The sequence below is a fragment of the Lissotriton vulgaris genome, chromosome 5 (assembly GCF_964263255.1).
Source record: "Lissotriton vulgaris chromosome 5, aLisVul1.2, whole genome shotgun sequence".
NCBI classification, from domain to species: domain Eukaryota; kingdom Metazoa; phylum Chordata; class Amphibia; order Caudata; family Salamandridae; genus Lissotriton; species Lissotriton vulgaris.
This window is the reverse complement of record NC_141693.1, coordinates 1,184,105,619-1,184,129,166: the sequence shown is the minus strand read 5'-3', so window position 1 is coordinate 1,184,129,166 and position 23,548 is coordinate 1,184,105,619. Positions and strand designations below refer to the sequence as shown.

Here is a 23,548-nt window from a genome sequence, read left to right as displayed (position 1 = left end):
CTTCTGTGTGGTCAACCACTTCCCAGAAATAGTGTATGTTTCCGTCAGGTAGTCTTTCTATCATGAAACATCTTTGACTGTGATGTACAAATTTCTGTAATTACTTACATGATCCTAAAGCTAGAAATTTCAAAAAAGGTTTGTAATCAACATTTAAAAGTGTTCTCAGGCGATATGATTTGAATCTATAAGTTATCAGTTTTCACAATTATCGTATCATATATAATTTTTATGTATGGGATAAGTATTCCTTTGTAAATGTTATATATTTCCCCATTTACCCCTTCTCCCACTGTAGTCCGAGCTGTTGCAATTAGTAATGCCCAATTGCCCCAAATATTACAGTCGATTGGTATTTTATTTATTTGCGCATTGTACCAAAATGCGCATTGTACCAAAATTCCTATTTACTTTTTTTCTTCATTTTATTCTTTCATAATATGCAAGATGGACTTATGAAAGACTCCCAATATTTATTTATTAGTGAACAGGCAATTGTAGATATAAAAAGGAAATAGGAAAAGTCTTTGTCCAAAAAAGAGTAACTTCCAATTCGTATTTATTAGAGAACAGGCAATTGTCGTAGATATAAAAAGGAAATAAGGAAACTCATTATCTAAAAGAGTAACAATGTTAAACCAAGTAGGGCTGCTAGTAATGTTGGCTTAATAGGCTATCGTATTCTAATACTAATTGCCAAAAATAATTCCGCCCTAAAATTGGATAACACCTCACACGAATAACACCTCACACAACCAGCACGTTACCAGTCTCCTTTTCACATCTGGAGCATTCAGTACTGACAGTGGAGAGAATCCTATTCAGTCTCCCTGGAGCATAATACAACAGGCACAAATTGCAAAAAACATTCTATAAAACTTAGGGGCATATTATCAAGGCGGGCGATATGTGATTATCGCCGCTTTAGTGGCTGTTTTCGCCCGCTAAGCAGCGATAATTCTATCGTCCTATTAGCAAGCTGTCGCTAACAGCAGTTAGCGACAGCTTGTAGGCGATAGCGAGAGGTTTGGGGACCGCTTTGCATGTCAGAGATATTTATCGCTAATGACATGCAAAGTGGGCGTACAAAACCTGTTAGCGACTGAAAGCAGTCGCTAACATCGCTATCGCCTATTAGCAAGGCAGGCGTAGCGATGGAAATATTTGCGCTAAGCGCGAATATCTCCAGAAACTAACTCCTGCTCAGACCAGTTCTTAGCCATTATATCCAATGAGAGGTGGATATAATGGCTAAGACCCTATTAACGATAATGCGTGAATATCACTGTATTCTCAGCGATATTCACGGATTTCGCTGCTATCGCCAGAAATATTTCCGCTTTTGAGATAAATGTTGCTAATGGCACGTTATCTCAGCAATAATATCCGGCGATGCGCGGCGATAAAAAAATTGCCGCTAAGCCTACTTAGCGATAAATATCGCTAGTTGTTGGTAATATGCCTCTCAGCCCCTCTAACAAGTGCCTAGCCAAACTTGAAATATTTCTAACCAACTGCTGATTTCCACCAAAATGCCCATCCGTTTTTTCCGATTCGGTACAAATGTCAGTGTTCTCCCGATTATTTTCCTTGGCTAGCACCTTGCAGCAAAAAAAAGCTATTTTTTTTTTTGAAAATCATTTTCTCACTAAATCAGTAATCACAATTATTTCGGCTAGAGATAGATAGTGGAAAATAGAAATTATCTCCATAAAAGAAAAGCTGCAAACGCATCTATTGGGGTGTCATTTGAACACATTTCAGAAAATAATATAGTTCGATTTCCTAAAAATAAGTTACTTAGATTGTGAATCATGAATACCCCCCAGCTATTCATCACCCCATCTGTTAAGCAGGTATATAGTCACAATAGACCAAGGAGGTTTCTGCATGAATCAAAGGGATATTATTTGCAAAAAAAAGATGCCCCCTGCAGGCCTCTTTGAACTTCAAAGTCTTATATAAGACCTTTTTAGGTATCTTAGGTTCTTTTATGGTCCATGAGAGACTGTCAATGCTACAGTTTTTAACATAAAAAAAAAATGAAAGAATCATCCAATGGAGATACTGGCATTGAAAAAGTGGTGCATCAAGAGAAAGTAGGAGGCCACATTATATAGCTAATTTGGGAAGCCCAAGCCCACCTTCTGGTCTTGACATTTGCAATATCTTTATATAGATTCACAGCTTTCTGTGATCCATATGAAAGATTTAATACAGCTTTCCAATGTGGGAAAATGTGAATCTAAGTTGCAATGGACACAAGCGAAAATAATTTAAAATGAGGAATGAACAGACACTACTGCTCTAAATGCACATCCCCACAGAGAAAAGAGAGAATAATGAGATGTTGAGGAACAGAAATGGAAAGTTGTGCTGATAGTATAACAGGTGTGAGGAAAAATACTACAGGTGACGGAATTACTCGATCATGTCTCATCATCCATAATGATGGCTGCCATATTCCTGTCCAACAATATCAGATTTTTAATCCTAAAGCGGACAGGCAGATCGCATCTCAAGGTGCTTCTGCTAAGTTTAATCAGCGACATGCCCACTCTCAAGAGTTGTGCCCCATGCCCAGACTGAAGTACTGGGCTTAAATACTAGCAGCAATGACGAAATACTTCCAACTATTAAGCCCAATAATATCCAGACTCAATAGATATAGTGATTCCATTAAGCAGGAATAATATTGTGGATGTTTCCTCTTCAAACAGAGAGCAAACTATGCAAGATTGGGGTATTCCACTAGATGACTCAACTATATCCTGCAATAAGATGTTCTCAAAACTCCTGCTGTTGATTGCAGATGTGCAAGAAATAAAAGCTGTGCAAGCAGAGATGACAGGTAAAATTGCGTCACCACTGAATTTAATAGACAAGAAACCAGTTCAGTTCAAAAGTCTTTATTTCGAATATCAATTCATAAAAGACAATACATAGCAAAACACCATTATTTTATAAAACCATTGCATCAATCATTATCTTAAAAGTATACCTCAGTTTAAAAAGATATTAAACAACCAATTCGATAGACAGTTTAATAAAGACTTCAAATTATAATAACAGTCCACTGTGTAAATAGTATAAAAGGATAAACATTTAAAAGACAATAGGGTTTCTAGTTCGAATAATCCAGGCCCAGCCTAGATACTTGGCCACACCAACCACCACCATCTCAGATGTGTTTAAGCGAAATATCCTTATGGCTTCTAAGAACCCTTTGATTTCAAGATTGTTACATATGGGTTTAAGCCATTTCAGCCGCGGTACACGGTAGGCTGGGCATGCAAAGAAAAAGTGACCCAAGCTTTCCGGGTGATTAGGGCACCAAGGACAAGTATGGTTTGTGTTCCCAAGCCATTTGCCAGAAAAGGAATTAACTGGGAGTGATCCGACACGGAACTGATGGTATACTTTCCGGTCGAGGGTTTTAGTGATCACATCCCAGTAGGATTCTAGAGCGGGGGACAGTTTATGAACCACAAAATGCCCAGTTAGATTAGAAGCATCCGACTGAGCCACAGCTAGATGTTTTATTGAGGCCCAGTATAAATCCTTAAAGTCCTGTTTGGAGGGAAAAAGGGAAACCCCCGGGTTGGACCAAAGATGGTTAAGACCCATCTCTTCCAGTACAGATTTTACTTCCCTTAACCAGGGGATTTGGGAAGCCCCCCACAATGACCTAACTTCATCCAATTCCTTGGCGAATAGGCTAAGTTCTGGAGTAGTCCAGAGCCGTCGCCATAGGGCCACCAGGCGGAACCGAGCCATGTCATTGAAGGGTTTGCAACCCAAATCTAGCAACAATGGTTTGGTGGGTGTAGATTGAGGTAGACCCACCAAATTACGCAAACATTTGTTTTGTGCCTTAACGAGGAGAGACAGATCTTTATACCCCCACACATCAGCGCCATATAATATGGCAGTATTAATTTTAGCTTCATAAATTTTTATCACCGGGGCAATACGTTTGGTCAGTGACTTTTTTCGCTCCTGTAATAAGCAGCCTGAGAGGCGAACAAACTTTAGATAAAGGGCCTCAATCTGGGGTTTCCAGCTAAATCGGTAGTCCAGGGTCACACCCAAATACGTCATTGAATCCACTTGTTCAATCAGGGTACCATTCAAAGTAATAGAGGTTTTAATGGGACTTTTATTACTAAATACCATGAATTGTTTTATCAGTGTTGATCTGCAGATCATTAACCCTGCAAAACTCAGCAAACCTGCCGAGGGCTAATTGCAACCCTCTACGAGTTTTTGAGAGAAGCAGGGTGTCATCCGCAAAAATCAACATCGGGTATTTAAACCCACCCAGAGATGGTGCATCGGTCGGGGTATCTGAAAAGAATTTTACAACCTGATTGATAAACAAAAGGAATAAGGTGGGTGCCAACACGCATCCCTGTCGCACACCGCGTGTAACTGGGAAGCTGTCAGTCACCTGACCTTGTTTTCCCCATCTCACTTTGGCAAAATTTTCATCATGAAGTCTAATCACTAGATCAAGATGTTCAGGTGGTAAACCCATGAGTCTAAGGGATTTCCACAATTTCTCTCTGGGTACTAAATCGAAGGCCGATTTGAGGTTTACAAAGTCGGGATAGATGGCGCCTCCACCCAGCTTGACTACCTTCCAAGACAACATATTAAGTCTAAAGACCTGATCTAGGGTACTGGTGCCTGCTCTAAACCCAGCTTGCATAGGGGACAGAATATTTTCTTGCTCCATCCACCCCTGGATTCTCACAAGTACCATCCTGGCAGCTATTTTTTGGATAGAATCTATCAGGCTTATGGGGCGATAATTCCCCGGGGCTGAGCGCTCTCCTTTTTTATATACTGGTAAAATCTCCGCCCCTTTCCAGGAATTCGGAATCCTTGCCCCTGCAGCGATTGCATTCACAAGCATGGTTATGTAAGGAACCCAAATGTCTAAATTCATTTTAAAAAGATCAGAGGGTATTGCATCCATCCCTGGCGCTCTACCTGAATGGACTGTACCCAAAGCGTACTTTGTATCAGAGATATTAAAAACAAGCGAACAATCAGGATTAGGGGGCAAAACTACGTCCATCTCTTGATGGAGATCCTGATTCACATCCGGAGCTCTAAACTGCGATGAGTAGAAAGCCATCCAGTCTTCCACTGAGACATGATTCGCGGGGGTTCTAGAATCTTGGTTCATACCCCACTTAACAATTTCCCAAAACTTAATTTGGTTTGATGTTAGGCATGCCGAAAGGAGCTCTGACCAATGGCGGTCCTCCCACTCCTTCTTCGCGGCCCATGGTGTTTTTTTATAGGATAGTCGGGCCGTTCTGATAACTGCAATATCTCTAGATTTGATCGCTAGGATCAGTCTACTATGAGCTACCCTACAGCTTTTATTGTACCATTTGGTCCGAACTTTATCCTTCCTTACTTTTAAAGGGGTTGTTAGTAAAGTTTTTAATTCCGCGAAGCACTGATCGTGAAGATCACTAATCTGGGGAATGGTCTCCTGGGAGGATGATGCGACTACCATAGCGGCTAGGGTCTTTGCCACTTCTTCCTCTAAGCCTTTAATTATGGAGGGGTCTGCAACTACCCTAGACCACTTTACTCTTTTTCTGTCATTACACAGTAAAACCTCTGACGTTGAGCAGGCGGTAATAGAAGGCCCATCTCCAACGCCAAAAAGCTTAAGGCTCAACGAGAGGGGGTTATGGTCGCTCTCGGGGCGTACCACAACCTCCATATCGATAACCTGGGACCAGAGCTCAAGTTTAATAAGAAAATAGTCGATACGACTTTTACAGACCCCATTGTTAAAGGTCGGTTGGCCTGATTTATCGGAGGGTGTGCGTCCATTAGCAGCACGCAGCCCCCACTCTAAACATAACCCCTGCCAGTGAAGTGCTGCCTCGGTGCCCTTGACGCCCCTTGTTATTGATAAGGGCGGGATGTCCCATACCATATTTTCATCAGCCCCTAGGTCCTCCCCACACTGCTCAGAGGCTCAAATGAACTGTTCAAGTCTCCAGCGACCAAAACCAAACTGTCACTGCCTATTCTCCTAAAGAGTGAGTCCAAGTCATCTATAACTGACTGTTTGCGACCTCCAGGGCGTCCTCTAGCATAAATATTTATGAGAACTATGTCCGTATTATTACCACTACTACACTTAACACACAGGAGGTCCGGATTGTCTACCGAAATCTCCAATAGACTAAACCCCAAAGACTGTCTTATCCATACCACTAACCCTCCTGAGGGTCTACCCTTAGGGCCCTAAATAGCCGGCTTGTAAAAGTTAAGGTACCCTACCCTATGAATCGGGGTAACTGCCCAACTTTCCTGTAGGATGACGATATCAAAGGAGTCAATAAAATCAACCCAATCTTCACTACCTATACGACCCCTTAGTCCTGCCATATTCCAGGAAACTATTTTAGCTATCCCCACTTGATTGCTAGATGGGGCTACCACTAGGGTACATTTATCCTCTAACAGTTCAGCATTCACCCTCAACAGGGGACCAGATCTCTGGGGTGGTGAATTAAGGTGTACATCTGCATAGTCTATACTATTACCCTCCTCAGTGGTCGGTTGGCTACAACCCATAGAATCCATACTACTGGGACTATCTGGACCATAGACATACCCCAGTCAATCAACACATTCCAACCCTGACAATGGATCAAACCTGTTTGAGAGACACGGGTAAAAAGGCGAGTTGAGAAACCTCTCCTCCACATTTCTCCCCACCAGTCTATGAGGAGGAAAGTTTCTGGTAGGGGGCAGGCCATGCCGTTTTGGGTAGAAGTAAGACAAGCTTAAGGACTGTACATCCCCTGTTCTTCCAAATCTTGCCTCTCTACGAATATAATCAACCACCCATGGATCCCGGAAGTTTATTAAAATACAATCGCCTTCCAAATCCTTTGGGCAATAACCCACCCAATCAACTCTACGGACTGTCAGTATCTTTGTAGAAGATGAGGGTGGAAGGGGACGATTTTTGTTAAGCCAGAAGGCTACTTTATTCATAAGATCTCCATGTGATTCTGATTGTCTATCCCTTAAGGGTGCAACACCTGTCAGGACAATGGTGTAAGGTGTGGCATCAAATGGTATATCTGCTGGGGGAGGCCCTCTTCTAGTAACTCTCTTCGAGGGTTGTGAACGCCCTGCTGCGACACTAGTACTGGATTTTTGGTGGGGGGTTGATTTAGAACTGCCTACCCCTGAGGTGGAAGCCTGTGCGGAACTCACAGGTTTAGGGGCAGATAACAGCGGTAACCCATGAGATTTAAAGCTAGCCTTCTTGGGTAAAGCAGTTTGGATAACCGGGGTGGAGGGTAAATTTGGTGCACTAAGCGTCTTCGAGGTCCTGGCCTTAGGGACTGGTCTCGAGTCGCTAACATTTGACGGTGCCCCCGTAGAAGTAGCCTTGGTAATAATATCAGAGTGGCCTGGGGGTTTTGGGTTAGTAAAGCCAGAACCACTAGAAGAGACCGATTGCTTGGCCTGCTGGCTAACCAGTTTTTTAAGTAGACAAGAATTATCTTTAATGTTGGTCTCTAGGTTGTCAATTTTTAAATTCATAAGTCTAGTTCTCCCTAGTACCGGTAGTAAAATTGTCTTAATTAGAATTTCCATTTGTGCTAGCAAGTCAGCATTATTCACATTCATATTTACTATGCTAGTAAGAGGAACCCCTGTAGTAGTAGAAGCAGATGTGATGGTACCACCCGATGGGATAGTGGGTAAAGGATCATCCCTTGAAAGGAGGGTTTCAGACACACACAATGATGGACTAACGGTTTTGGGTGCCTTTGAAACTCCCCCTTTCTGCCGGCATTTATTACCCTTCCTTTTACCAGGACGATTCACCTCCAGAGTCTCCTCTTCAGAGGAGGAGTCTAGTAGTGAGGGTGTAGCAGAAAGAGCACTATCCTCTACACCACTCACGGATGAATCTGAATCACCAGGGTTATCATCAGAGATACAATGCAGTAAAGGGGAACCTTCAGTATCATTATGTATCTCAACAGGTACAAGAACCAGATTAGGGGGAGGTAGTTGGTTAGGTGTGGGGCTTGGAACTGTAACAATGTGCCCCAAAGAAGAACATTTCCCATTTATTAAATCTAAAGACAACCTTTTTTAAACAAAAGCAATTTCTTTTTCCAATATACCCGTAGCTTTTGTTATAAAGGCATCTAATGGGCCTGAAACCACCCCCTTTGAAGTCTGCAGTGCAACAGAACGATCTCTCCCCGAACGTAGGGGCATTTTAGTAATTAAGCGATGTATGCAGCCAAAATACAAAACTTGCAAACCCAGATGACACCCAACAGCAACAACAACAATATGGGCGACTGAGCCGCTTGACCAACTAATAGTCAGAATCACCAGGGCTTGTCCAAGACCAAAGGGGGTGGCCCAGCCCGGCCTCCTTCGGCCCCGGACGGCCACAGACGGTCCCGCCCTTGTCCCGGGCTTCTCCCGGGATGCTCCCACGCGCTCCCGCGCCGCGGGGATACCACTTTACTTAAGTACGTGATCTGTCAAGGTGAAGGCTGGGCGTGGCTAGCAGGGAGAGCGGCTAGGTGACGGGAGGCGTGGTTAGCCGGGACTTCTGGGATTCGAAGTCCGGTCCCAATTGCTCGCAGCCCTGCAGCACGGAGATTGCCTTTCAAGCTAGTCCAGAGTTCCCTCAAGGCAGAGAGCAGCGCAGCGGGACCCGCGAAGCGGGTTCCGCAAGTTGTAAATGAAAAAACGGCTAGGAGAGCCCACACGAACTGCCAGTTATTATAGGCAACAGGGGTCCTAGGGATTTAAGATGTAACAAGAGATGCTAATATAGACCACAATCAGTACTATATTTTTTATCGCCCAGCCGGGCGTAGAGAAATTTATTGAGAATAACATAGAATTACATTGACCAGGAGAAGGTCAAAATATGAACACCAAGATAGGGTACAGTCCTGTACCTATCCCGCAAGGTTGGAAAACCAATAGAGTCAAGCAAGGTAGAAGAAAGGAAAGAGGTTTTTCAGGCAAAAAAGGTTTTTGGAGCCAAAGGATGGCTTGCGATTTCAATAGATAGTCTCGCAAAATACATCCAACAGTGTCAACAGTAAATTATACACATTAGATCATATGTAACACTGTTCAGAGCGTCGACATTTCGATCCCTAAGGGCTCTCAATAAATTGGGATCATCATCAGGACAAGGTCCTTACAGTGTCCCACGAAGTCCCACGTAGTCCAGCGAAGGCGAGGCTTTACCAGGTAGAGGCTGGGCGTGGCTAGCAGGGAGAGCGGCCAGGTGACGGGAGGCGTGGTTAGCCGGGACTTCTGGGATTCGAAGTCCGGTCCCAATTGCTCGCAGCCCTGCAGCACGGAGATTGCCTTTCAAGCTAGTCCAGAGTCCCCTCAAGGCAGAGAGCAGCGCAGCGGGACCCGCGAAGCGGGTTCCGGAAGTTGTAAATGAAAAAACGGCTAGGAGAGCCCACACGAACTGCCAGCAAGGTCCTTACAGTGTCCCACGAAGTCCAGTGAAGGCGAGGCTTTACCAGGTGGAGGCTGGGCGTGGTTAGCAGGGAGAGCGGCCAGGTGATGGGAGGCGTGGTGAGCCGGGACTTCTGGGATTCGAAGTCCGGTCCCAATTGCTCGCAGCCCTGCAGCACGGAGATTGCCTTTCAAGCTAGTCCAGAGTCCCCTCAAAGCAGAGAGCAGCGCAGCGGGACCCGCGAAGCGGGTTCCGGAAGTTGTAAATGAAAAAACGGCTAGGAGAGCCCACACGAACTGCCAGCAAGGTCCTTACAGTGTCCCACGAAGTCCAGCGAAGGCGAGGCTTTACCAGGTGGAGGATGGCCGTGGCTAGCAGGGAGAGCGGCCAGGTGACGGGAGGCGTGGTTAGCCGGGACTTCTGGGATTCGAAGTCCGGTCCCAATTGCTCACAGCCCTGCAGCACGGAGATTGCCTTTCAAGCTAGTCCAGAGTCCCCTCAAGGCAGAGAACTAGGAGAGCCCACACGAACTGCCAGCAAGGTCCTTACAGACAAGAAATCTTAAGTGCACAGTGAGAATAAGTTGAGCAAAGAGTCTTGGCTACAGAGGACATTCAAACAAACCACTCGCAGGCTATTTTACAACTCCAGAAGGAAATTAAAATTTCTAATACTGAACTGTAGGACATTGGAAAACCTACTCAGTGTGCTGAAGAAACTAGAAAAAATATAGAAACACCATGGGCAGTTTCTAAATTCTAAATTGATCTCAACTTATGTTCTGACAGAACCTCAAACAGACATATCAATTGCAAGATCTTACAGGGTTTCATTTTTCCCACCAAAAGAAGAGACTAAACCTCAGAGCATCCTGGTTAATGTTCAAGATTTCAGAATTTGCGAAAAAGGTTTACTAAAGGGAGTTCAAATTAAAACCATCAATGAGGATAATGACTTCACTTTCTCTTTCAAAGTCTGTCCTGATGTTTGTATGAGACTTTCTGGTATAAATGGAAATGTAAGCAAATAATGGAAAAACTAAAGGCAACTGTGCTTAAACACAGATTATTCAACCAGAAGAATTGAAGGTACTCTGGCCCGGGCACTTTCATACTTTCTCTGCTATATATGAAGTGCAGTCCTTTTTTACTACAATACGACATTTTAAGAAGTGGGGGGTACTCTGGGTTGCTACTGGTGCAACTGATCTCTTGGGTCCTGGGTGCATCAAATAGGTCTCATTGGTTCATTAGGGAGGGCACAGATTGGGTAAGAGAGGGAGGGGGAGATTTACAACTCCAGGTAGAAATAAGGTAACGGGCACAGCAAACGTTTTAAAAAGTGTTTAAGGAAAGCCTAAGAAGTAGTCACAAAGCTAAGTCAGGTGTATCATTCATATTCGGCTAGGAGAACTTTTCTCTGTAGGTTATAAGAGATCCTTTAAAAAACAAATATCAAACATTGAAAAACAAATTCAATGGTAAAGTTATAGATTATTAGCTACAAAGCAGATGGAAAAATAATAAACGGAAAAGGGGTGCCACTTCCATGTTGTTGCAACAATTTAAGCCTGCCATTATTCTCATACAGGGGGCACATTTTTTTGCAGGTAAGGAAAAAAGATGTATAGAAATACCCTTAGATTCTAAATGGCTTTTTTCATCTGCAACTGCTCCACATAGAGGGACTGCTATTCTAATTAATAGGAAATTTGATATCAGCTGCCTCACGCCTATCACAGATAAGGAGAGTTTTTGGATAACTTTACTGGTTATTAATAAAAAATTGAGGTACATTACAGTATCCTAAAGCAGTCCAATACAGGATACTATCCAACCTTGACAGTCTTTAGAGTGGGAATTATGCAGTTTCCCTGGTGTTTGCATTATAGGTGGGCATTTTAATTATTTTCTTCCCAATCCCAACCATCGTCAACACAAAAGAAAAAAGAAAAAAAACAATGAATTTTGTACCTTATTAGAGGTAATTGAAATATGGACATGTTGGGTCCACGTAGTAACATATATACTTGTTTTTCTAAGAAATCTGGCCTGGCTTCTAGAATTTATATATTTTTTCCTTTTATCACTCCCAGAGATCTCCATACAACATCACACTAGCACATTTTCAGACCATTCTATTGTAATCATGAACTTTTCAATCGATTGCCCCCTAGAACCTAATAGATGGTTATAGGATAAGATCTTGTTAACAACTGATGCAATCGTAGAGACATTGAAAAATTACATTGAAGATCACTTCACACAAAATGAAAGCTCCACAGACATAGCAATGGTCTGGAAAGTTTTCATGGCCATATTTAAGAGTGTGTATATTTCATTATCTTCTTATCATGATGAGAGAGAGAGAGAGTGAAGCTGCAGAAAATCCACTGCTGCTCAGGCATAGAAAAATGCTTTAAAAGATAAGATAGAACACAAATATAGCAACCATCTTGGGCCCCACTTTGCATGTCAGTGATATTTATCACTAATGACATGCAAAGTGGGCGTGCCAAGATGTTAGAGACTGAAAACAGTTGCTAACATCGCTATCTCCTATTACCAACTTTTGGAGATATTCGCGCTAAGCGCGAATATCTCCAAAAGCTAACACCTGCCCTGAGCAGTTCTTAGCCATGTTATCCAAAGGGAGGTGGATAACATGGCTAAGAGCATTAGCTCGGTAATGCATGAATATCGCTGAATTTTCAGCGATATTCATGCATTGCGGCGATTTTTATCGCATTTGCGATAAACCTTGGTAATACCAAAGTTTATTTGCGGTAAAAATCGCCGCAGCTCTGCGGTAAATTTTTATCTCTAACCAAGCAATAGCGATAATTATCGCTATTGCTTGGTAATATGCCCCCTGATTTCTATAGCCATGAATAAACTTTCTATAAGGACAATCTCTCCTCTCTTTGAATTCTGAGGCTGCAGATTTTTTAGTACATCCTATATCAGAGGAAGAAATAAGAGAGGCAAACAAACATCTGCCTGGTTCAAAGACTCCCGAAGAAGACAGTTTTGGGGCTGCACTTTATTTATCAATTAATTAATAAATCCTTAAAATATTTTAAACTATTGAAAAAAAGGGTATTAATCAATTTCCTTGAAAAATGAAAACTAGAAAAATGAAAACTAGAAACAAAACCAGCTTCATACCGACCAATAACATTGCTTAACACAGACTATAAAAGTCTTATAAAAATATAAACTAATCACATTAATAAAATAATCAGAAAAATTATTGATAAAGATAAAAATGGTATTGTTCTAGGTCAAACATTGAGAGACAACACTCATCATCTTTTTGAGTAATTGAGATAGTTACTGGAGATAATAGCTTCACGTTTACTTGATGTTGAAAAAGCTTTCAACCTCATGAGTCGGAAACTTCTATTAAAATCTTACAAAAATTTAAGATTTCTGTGAAACTCAGGAGGACATTGGTCAATATCTATAAGGGCACTATTGAACAAGTCAGAATCAATAAACAGAGTGCTGTAATAGTATTCCTTATTTGAGGCACCTAACAAGGCTGCCCCGTTCCCTGTTCTTTTTGCTATTTTTATTGAACCTTTAGTGCAATATATTTGCCCTCACAGATTTCTCCACCCCTTTCCTTCCTGGGGTTTGGGGGGTCCTACGATGAATCTGTATGTGGATAATGTATGTGGATAGTGTTACTCTTTTTTATCCCAAGAGAGAAGTAATATTGAAACAGCTCTTCCAATCATAATATGCTATACCTTGCGGGGGGAATTAATGACTCAAAGACTGAATCTCTCTTATGTAACACTTCTCCAGGAATGTTAACATCAAAGCTAAAGGCAAACTACTATCAATATCCTAAAAGGTATTTTGGGGTTCATTTCAAGAACCAAGCCATAGCTGCTTATTCCGTAAATTACATACCTCTTATGGATAAAATGTGTAAGCTGTTTTCCCAAATGAAAATCTCTTCTGCTGTCATTTATGAAAAGAATTGTGCTTATTAGGATGTCTGTACTAATGCCGTGCTAAAAGGTATCCAAGACAATGATTTTAGATGTCAAACCCACAATATAGTGAATAATTTTTTGTATCTTTGCTCCAAAGGATTTACGAGTTTCCTCCTCTTGTAAAAGATGATCTTCCATGATAGATCTTAACCTCCCAAATTGGCAATTACTAATGATTGTCACATGATCTGATTGGTAGAGTAATCGCCTCAATAAAATTAATCAAACCTTAACTCTGGTGTCTCCCTTCTCTCTACCCCTGCTGCGCCGGAATGTGGGGCGAATGAATATCGTCCTAGCCTTCTCAATTTTCCCCTCCTCACTCTAGAATCGCTCTCCTTACTCCTTGACAAAACAACATCTGGCTCCCCTCTGGACCCTTGCCCCCTTAAGATCCTCAAGGATTGCAAGGAGTTGGTCATTCCTCCCCACCTAGAGGTACTGAACTTAGTGATTGTGGAAGGAAACTATCCACTTTCGTGGAAAATGGCGGTTGTCAAACCCCTCCTGAAAAAGGCCACACTCGACCCTGGGGTGTTAAAGAACTTTCGTCCAATCTCTCTGCTTCCTGCCCCTGCTAAAATTCTCGAGGCCCACCTTAATCATGATCTAAGCGCCTTTTTGGATGACGCCAGCCTGCTAGACCCCTCTCAGCATGGCTTTCGGAGAGCCCACAGCACAGATTCCACCCTTACGGTGGTTATCAACAACATCCGAGTGAAGGTCGACATGGGCCAGACCTCCTTGCTGGTCCTGCTCGACCTCACTGCAGCTTTTGACACCTTGTCCCCCTCCGTTCTGATCGCCCGCCTTCGGGAGATCGGAGTTGGTGGCTCTGCCTTAAACCTCCTGTCCTCTTTACTTAGTCAAAGAGAACAGAGTGTAAAGCTGGGCGACTTCCTCTCTCCCCCTAAACCTGTGCAGTGTGGGGTTCCTCAGGGCTCTTCCCTGAGCCCCACACTTTTTAACATCTATGTGGCCCCACTTGCCAGGTTAGTAAGATCTTTTGGCCTTGAGGTGTTGTCATATGCTGACGACACCCAAATCATGGTCTCCCTCACTCACTCCATCAGTCTCTCCGCCTCGATCTTCAGGAGGTGTATGGAAGCAGTCTCCTTTTGGATGATTCAGAACTTCCTAAAGTTGAACGGGGAGAAGACAGAGGTCCTGATTTTTGGTGCTAATCACGACATCTGGTCGAGTGATTGGTGGCCACTGTCCCTAGGGGCGTGTCCTATTCCATCCCATTCTGCCAGGAATTTGGGGGTACTGATTGATTCCACCCTCGCCTTCGACCGTCGGGTCAGCAGGACGGTCTCTACATGCTGTGGAATCATCAGGGTCCTGAGAAAGATTGCCCACTTCCTCTCTCCCGAAGCGCGGAAGCAGGTTACTGTGGCCCTAGTCTCTTCAAGGCTTGACTACTGTAATGCGCTTCACTCAGGTATCAACAAAAACCTGATTCAGCGCTTACAGGTAGTGCAAAATGCAGCGGCTAGGTTGGTCCTTAATCTCCCTAGACTTTCCTCAGCCTCCACCACCAGGAAGGACCTCCACTGGCTGCCCATTCAGTCCAGGATCTCCTTCAAGATCCTCTGTCTTGCCCATGGGGCTCTATACGGCTCCGGTTCGGAGGGTATCAGGGCCCTACTTCACCCTTACTCTCCCTGTTGAGCCCTCCGCTCTTCTAACAAAAATCTTCTGTCAGTCCCTCGGTTCCGCAAAGTTAGGTGGGGAGGGAGAGCCTTTGCCTCCCTGGCTCCTAGGCTGTGGAATTCTCTCCCTCCCAAACTAGCAGGGCAATCATCCATCACTCTCTTTCGTAAAGCTTTGAAAACGTACCTCTTTGTAGAGGCTTATCTGTAGTCTGGCTCTTCAACACTTACAAGCTGCACGATCTCTAGGCGCCTTGATGCCCTTGGGCTAAGTTGCGCGGCACAAGACACAACTCATTCATTCATTCAGATGAAACAAAAAAATATTGCGCTTGGGTTGCATAATTGCGACTAACATATATATGTATAACGAACACCTTGGAGTGAAGCTTCCCCAGATGTTAATGAGGCCCTCTTCTATAGCATAACACCGCACTATCCCTTATTAATCCTCAATATTATCCCATTAAAATTGTCAGTCGCCCCCGAAAGAGATCCAGGACAAGCCATCTACCCTCTTCATCTAATTTCTCTTGATCTTTCTCTCAGTGTCTTCTTTCCTACTACAAATGACACTCCTCTGACAGAGAACCCTGCATCCAAGAATCTCACCTCTTGCATAGATGAATATTTTGAAAAGAATCTTGATGTTATTTAATTAAATGGTTTTCTTGTAGGAGTCAGCTCTCTTTTTTAGTAACCTGCAAATATTGCATGCTCCTTTTTCTCTTTAGAATTCAATTTAAACAGATATTATTTTTGAATTCCCTTTGCTATACATTCCATTTCCTGTTGTATGTCTGGCTCACATTGTGGTCCCCTTTTGGCCCAAATACTTTATTTTTCTGCCCCCCCCCCCAACTTCATGGTGCTCAAGCCCCTCCTTCTGATTTCTCCCACCATACCCCCTTCAATGCCTCATATATTGAGATAGTGTTCTGGAAAATCAGAGCATGTTTCCCACCCTCTGATTCCTAGAATCTATTGACATTAGCATTGCTGCAGAAAAATTATTCTATGTAACTGTACCACTCACAGCTCTCTCCACCCAGCAAAACCATCAGTAAACATAAAGAAACATAGTTGTAAATAGCTCATTCTATTTGAAGCTTAAAAGAAAAAGCTACTACGTCTCTTCTCCTCTTCATGACCAGTACCAAAATAACTTCATTTTCAAATGTGAGACCCATGCCTATCTATTCAGTCCGCCAATATTTTGATTTGCTTTGTTTTTCTGTCCTCACTCCCTTTTATCACTGGGGAATCCTCATGAAAGCCATTTCCCCAAGGTTCATGATCCCTAAATAGGAAAAATAGTCAATTTAGTGTGGTACCCTTTTTCTCATTACACCTACTGTTAATAAGCTCAGGGCATACCACTCTCATCATTCTGCACCACACAGCATTCCCCTGAAAAATTCCCGGGCTTCAGAGACATCTTTAAAAATCTAAAATTCAACTTCCTATAAAGTTATATTGTTGTGATCTCTTGCCATGTGCCTCTGCTTTTTTATAATGAATAATTAATCATTTTTCCTTCATCTCTGCACTAACTCTAAGGAAAGTTACAGAAATATTTGGAACACAAATTCTCAAGGTGTTTAAACAACATAGAATCTATCAAGAACATTTTCCTTAACTTTAAAGTCTTGGAACTAGCACTAACTATTCTATTTAGTCCTTGTTTCTGAGTCTTCTGCAGTAGGATTCTCTGGCCTCAGATTACTTTGTTCGGTAATCTTGCAGTATCTTTTGGCAGTGTCAAAATAAATTCTTCCAGATTTGAGTTAAACTTTCTTCCATTGGAAAGGTTAATAAAATGAAGTGTTAGCCATGCATAATCTATTTCCCAGATCTTCTGTTTTCATCTGCAGTTTTCTCTAGGCAGAATCCAATTCCTTTTTCCTTACAACACATTCTGCTTGTAAAATCCCAGAATCAACTCTGGCCACCTTGGTTGGAATGCTCCCAGTTATACATCCAGAGCTTCTAATTTACCTTTAATCTTAACAAGTCATTTAAGAAAACCTTAGTTTGTGTGTTTAACCTCCAACTCGATTTTATCTAGAATATCTATCAGATTAGCTGACTTAGAGGATGCTGTTTATTTGCATCGTTTATACTGGTCCACATCATCACCGAGCAGTTGATGGACATGAATTTCCCCCTCTATGCCAACTTCATCAACTATGAGAAGGCATTCGACTACGTGGAATGAGAGACCATTTGCAAACTCTTCCGCCACTACAGTGTGTCAGACAAACTCTTAAGAATCATAAGTAACTCTTAAGAAGGAATGACCTGAATGATAGTGAGGACCAGACTCTACCAGTGTTGCTTGCTCTCACATTTTCACTTCCGGCTGGCCATAGACTGGATCACAAAGAAATCCCCAGCAGGGAGAAGAAATAGAATCCAGTGGACACCTTGCACACAGCTCGTTGATCTGGACTCTGCAAGATGACCTGACCCTATTCTCCAACACCCTTCAGCAGATACAACTTGGCCTCAACATCCACATGGGAAAATTAAGATCTTGAAGGCTAATATGGCCAGCACAGCTGCAGTCACTCTTGCAGGCGATGCGCTGGAATAGGTTGAGGCGTTCACCTACCTCGAAAGTGTCAGAGATAAACAGAGCTGCATAGACACCTACGTCAAAGCAAGAACCTGCCAATGGAGGGCTGCCTTCATTTAGCTAAAGAAGATCTGGAGCTCCAAGGACCTAACACTGAAAACCAAGAGCAGGCTTTTTAACCCCAACGTAAAATCGTGTCATTCTGTATGGAACAAAAACTTGGTGAACAACAGTGATCGCCAAAAACAAAGTCCAGACCTTCAACAACACCAGTCTGAGGAAAATCCTCCAAATCTGCTGGTCAACATCATGAGCAACAATAACCTTTGGCGGTAGACTTCCCTAATCTCTGGCAATGAAGAAATCTTGAAAAGACGCTGGGGATGGACAGGTCACACCCTCCATATGCCCATATCAAATACCACCAGGCAAGTCCTGACCTGGAGCCCTCAGAAGTAAATGAAAAATGGAAGACCAAGGAACACCTGACTCTGAGCCCTTGAGGATGACTGCAAAGAGATGGGCTACATCTGAAGTTAGATTGAAGAAAAGTCAAAGACAGAGATGCCTGGAGAGTCCTGGTACCCACAAGGGGTTACTAAGAGCAACCTGCCTAATTAATATTCATAATCAAGGTTGTTCTGTGATCCCCTGTAGCAGGAGAATTTGCGAGCTGACCAATTAGTACTTGTGCTGTATTGCGCTGCAAAAAGACCTTGCTTTAGTTGTGTACACCATCATTCCCACCACACTTAGTTTATCCAAGTGCCAGTGGGTGTGTTGGACACTCACATCCTCCCTCACTTTGTGCGAGATATTATGTATTTAATTACTACAACATTCAAAGTAGGAGGGTTTAAAGCTGAGCATTCAGGTAAGGCTGGCCCTGCAGTTGTCAATGTATTTTTGCCAGTTTTCCCGCGTCTCTCTTGGTGATACCAGAGGTTAGTTTCTTTGAACATGCCTGCCTATTGAGAATCCTTAGTTACTGCTACTTCAGGTCGTGTTCTCTCACTGACTCTAGTAGTCATTCAAGCTAATATTCTGTTGCATTTCTGACTTGTTGACTTTTTATGTTACTTTAGAGAGACAGAAAGTACAGCTCAGAGCAATTTTGTATTCGTAGTATCCTCTCCAAACTATTACTGACAGTAGTTATTTTATTCTCACCAGGACTGGATGTGCTCACCTCATTTTTTCCTACTTTAAATCATACACAGAATAGATTGGAGAGAGATAGATCACTGTTGCCCTTCCTTTATCTTGCAATGCTAGGCATCTGCGAAGGCCCCTGTTGATCCATATACTTAGCAGTGGGACCATTCAATGTAAAGTCAACAGAAACATGTAACAGGTTTACAATAGTCCTGTACACAAGTAGATAAATAAAGTAGGGATTAGGATAAATATTTGAAGATAACATTAGATGTTTCTGATTCTCAGAAATTCTGACTCACACAGGCAGATGATAATGAACTGTTGGTAAAAGAATTCCCGAGCATAGAATATCAGACGATGGCCAGACTGTCTGTCCCTGCTTCTCCTATTCCCTTTTGCCCTGCTTGGGTGGTGGTTAGCTCACATGCTTCCAGTAATAGTAATCTGGGTCAAGCAAAGGAGGTCCCGGTGGATGAACATCGTTCCTACAGGACTCATTCAACAACCAGCAGGATAGTGTCAACATTGTATTTCTAGCATTGGATTCTGGTTGCAAATTGTGATTACATTTTGCGTCCATTTTTTCAAGCATCATACCCTAGGTGTCTGTGTAATAGTGAATTTACAAATAATGCTCGAGTACATGAAGACTTTCATGACAGAGAACCAAGAGATCAGGACACTAACTTATTTGTGATAACATAAAACAACATGGACTCCACACAGGAAAAATGACATTAGTCTTACCATATATCCCAGGTTTTTGGGGGCATCATTTCACACTCAGCAAAGTCTGCTGCTACCGAGCATTATATGTCAGCCCGCCTCATCGTCTCCCATGTAGACAGACGTTTCTGGTCTCACCTGTTTAACTGTTCCACAGCTGCTGTACGAGATGTTGAATATCACATGATCTTGTGTGACCTGAGACAAACAGTAGGGGTGATTCAAAGACACATCTCCTGGAGAATAGCCCAGCGACTGGAGATAGGCCATGGGAATCGCAGCTTGCATAAAATCAGCAGAACACGTGAGAGACACTGTAAATAGGAAATATTTCAGTTTTAGCATGCCACCTAGACACAAGAAACAACAGCTGTTACGGTGCGATTAATGGTAGAGAGGTAAATGAGCGCAAAGGTGTATCATAATGGGTTACCACTGTCATTGTCTTGCTCAATAAGGTGAACAGAGATCCTGAAAGGGGACAGGAAAATTATGAGATCCATGAGTGGACAGGTACCTCATAAGGTCAGTGGGCTTGGAGCAGAGAAGGTCACATTGTGCACCAATTCTAAGTCATTTAAGGATCAGAGGTAACTGAAACGAGCATTGACCGAGCCAGCAGATCCAGGTGTTTTTTGGCAGAAAGTGTGTCTTCATTAATTGATTTTGTATTGGTGGTTATGCAGACGGTTGAATGCAAAACTGAGGTAAAGGATGGGGAAGCAAGTGTGTGAAGGAAGAGATGAGTGACTTAATACATGGATGAAAGAGTTTGGAAGAATGAATATATGAGTGAGTGTATGACAAACTAGTGTAATTTCCTGCAAAACCAGTGATAACATATCAGGTCATTTAAGGCCCCAGTAATGAGGGGCTCGATAATTGCGATCGCTGTGGATCAGAATTACAAGTGGCGTGATGCTTATCGGACCAGCTAAACCTTCTTCAATTTCAGCAGGTCAAGCCTGCTGGAATTCTACATGGTAAAAACACCTGGTAATTACAATAAATGCAGATTTTGGTGTGGTATATACCAAATTCACATGGTATCCCCTATTACCGGGGGCAAAACATGCAATGGGTGCTATTTACCAAACCTAATGAATTCTGCCCCCTGCAGTGTTCAATTTTATCAGGTGCAATAATTATCTGAGCAAACAATGGGTCACTTATAGAGAGATTTTTCTGTGACCCATGGAGATGTCCAGCCTACTAATACTTTTACTTGTAGGAGCAATGGTGAAATCATAAATTGGAGGAAAATGTTCTGCCTATGGAGTAGAAGCGTGCTATGCCAAACTTCAGGAGCAAATCACACCTTTATAGACAATACAACTAACAGGACCCTGCACAAGGCCTTTGGTGAATCAAGCCTTGAAGTCCTCAGAGCCCCCATAAAGCCTGGGAACATTAGGGGGCCGATTCTGATCCTGGAAAAAAACATCTGTACGATTTTCATCCGGAGCCATCGCTGTACGATTCATACCCGTCCGTCCAAGTCGCGTAGTACGATCCGTATTCCGTCAATCCGCCCAAATCGTCGGGATCCGTACGTATTGCAAGGCTGAAACATTGAACCGTACGACTCGTACACATGCCGTACGACCACACGAGTATGATCCGGACCGGGGTATGAGGACGTGATTCATATGGTCCACGTCAGGTAAGGGCGATTCGTACAGAAAAGCACACAATCACTTACACACCGTACGGCGCTTACACCCCACGATAGCAGGGGTACGGTGCGTACCCCTGCGATCTTGGGGTGTACGCACCGTACCCCGCGATCGCAGGGTGTACGCTCCGCCCTTACCTGACGAGGACGCACCGTACCCCTGCGATCATGGGGTGTAAGCACCGTACCCGGGGGGCCATTCCGTACCTGTTTCGGGGTGATCTCTGCTTTTACTGCTGTTTTCAGCTCCCATAGAAAAAGGGTTGTACGGTGCGTACCCGACACGAATCGTACTTGCCGGGTCGGAAAAAGCAGCTGCGAACCGTACAGATGCCGCGTACAGCGGGTTCCGAGGGAGATTCGACGGGGATTTGATTCATACGGTCTTTGTACAATTCGTACGGAGTCCAGCTCCTGGTACGAATCGTACTTCGTCGTACGTACGGGGGATGTTGCAGGGTACGATTCGTATGGGGAAAACGCTCCGAACGGCTATTTGGAGCTGTTTTTCCCGATTCGGAATCGACCCCCTAGGTGTAGAGCTGAGAAAAAGGGGGCTAACCACTTTAAACTTTTGGTACTCAGACAAATTCTAACTTGGCCTCTACCAGTAGACTGACTGACTGGGGCCAACCACCAGTAGCAATCCAATGAAAGTGAGTCTTTGCAGGGCTGAAGAAAGAGGTTTGCCCTGCTTGGAGGTTCTCTGCAGGACCAAATCCAATTCGGTGAGAAATTATGCAACCTCATTAATCCCTCTTCAGATGCAGTCTTCCAACTTGTTCCACTGGAAAAATCTGATCTCTATTTCAAAAACTGAGTCCCATGGAAGAAACCTTGATCGGGTAAAGGTGCTGAAAGTATCTTAATGACACTACAACTGCCCTGACCACAATATTTGACTTTTCTAGCTCAGAGCTTCCAAAATCAATGGCTTCATCAGGACCTCGCTCAATGCCTATCCAACTTTGGTGAGACTTTCCTGGATACAGCCTGTGCTTGCCCCTTTGAGAGATTCAAACTTCCATTTTGCAGTCCAAGTCCGAAGGTAAAACCCTTGACTGGCCTGTCCGACTTGGTGTATCTAACCTTGGGATCCCTCCTAGTCATCCTCAAAGTGCGCCTAGGACTCGTTTACTATGACCATAAGCTATCACTGGCAAATATCCATTTGTGATGCTGCTTTCACTTAAACTTTAAAAATTCATATCTCCTGTTACTCCGAATTGATTTTTATCATTTTGTTTCAGTTTTTCTATTTCCATTTAAGATTTTTCTTTTTTGGTATTTTGACTTTATTACTGTTTTGGTACTGCATTAATACTTTACACATTGCCCTAGGTTAAGCCTTTCTGCTCTGTGTCATAGGTACCAGGTGGTTGAGCACAGGTTAATTTAGTGACTTTTGGTGTTTACCCTGACAAGTTAAAGTTATTTTTCTTTGTCGTGGGTATACACCCACTCCAATGAATTTTCCACCTTCTCAGATATGGGTATGTTTAGAATCTTTATCATGAAGGTAAAGATTTGTCCTGGATACCTTATATGCAAAAAAGATTATGAATGCTTAAGTGCCCCAAACATAAAAAAAATGGCTCAGTTGATGGAGCTTCGGCAGTTACGTGGTTAATCCGTTAGTGATACTGAATCTTTTAAATTATATTACGATTTACAAGGATTATGCGCCCAATTCCAAACAAAGATTTTTATAAGATACAGTTTAGTATACACTAATCCAAAAGGTTTCACATTCTAAAGTGAGAATTTCCAAAGAGCAAAGATCAGTGTTGTACCTCTTTCCATTTCTTCTAAAAATTGCAATAACTTCATAATTGATCCTCTGTCCTAATGAAGTCCCTCCAAATACTTTTAGAATAGTCATGACAAGTGTTTGCAAGGAAAACTAGCAGGTAGAAGAAGGGAAAGGGTTAGGCAAACTGTTGCACTGTTCTTCAAACGAAACCTGTAATTTTACATTATAACATGATTTAACAGAATATCTTTTGTGTTGAATTATTCAAGAACAATCCGCTTTAAGACAGTGTACTTGAAGGGTTTGCTACATTTAATGCTTTTATAAAATCACCATAACTGGCAAATGTGTCTAAAGGTTCTATTGGGTGCATTGATTACCCATGGGAATCTGTTACAACACCTGCTCACCTTCATTCATTCACCTCCCTGTATCTGCACAGAAACTGAGGACAAAACAGAGGTGCCAGCGGTGCGCGCACAGTGAGTG

The 23,548-nt window shown here is 42.8% G+C and overlaps 2 protein-coding genes across 2 annotated transcripts in view; both read right to left on the bottom strand.

Moving 5' to 3' along the window:
- The window catches only part of LOC147712229 (scavenger receptor cysteine-rich domain-containing protein DMBT1-like), a 1,653,398-nt gene that overhangs the window by 981,970 nt on the left and 647,880 nt on the right, over nt 1-23,548 (bottom strand). The window lies entirely within an intron of this gene.
- Nucleotides 1-23,548, bottom strand: part of LOC147712233 (scavenger receptor cysteine-rich domain-containing protein DMBT1-like) — a 147,462-nt gene that overhangs the window by 37,168 nt on the left and 86,746 nt on the right. The window contains exon 7 of the mRNA XM_086922979.1: nt 19,770-19,945. Coding sequence (XP_086779105.1) covers nt 19,770-19,945 — 176 coding nt within the window. The remainder of the gene's footprint in view (nt 1-19,769; nt 19,946-23,548) is intronic.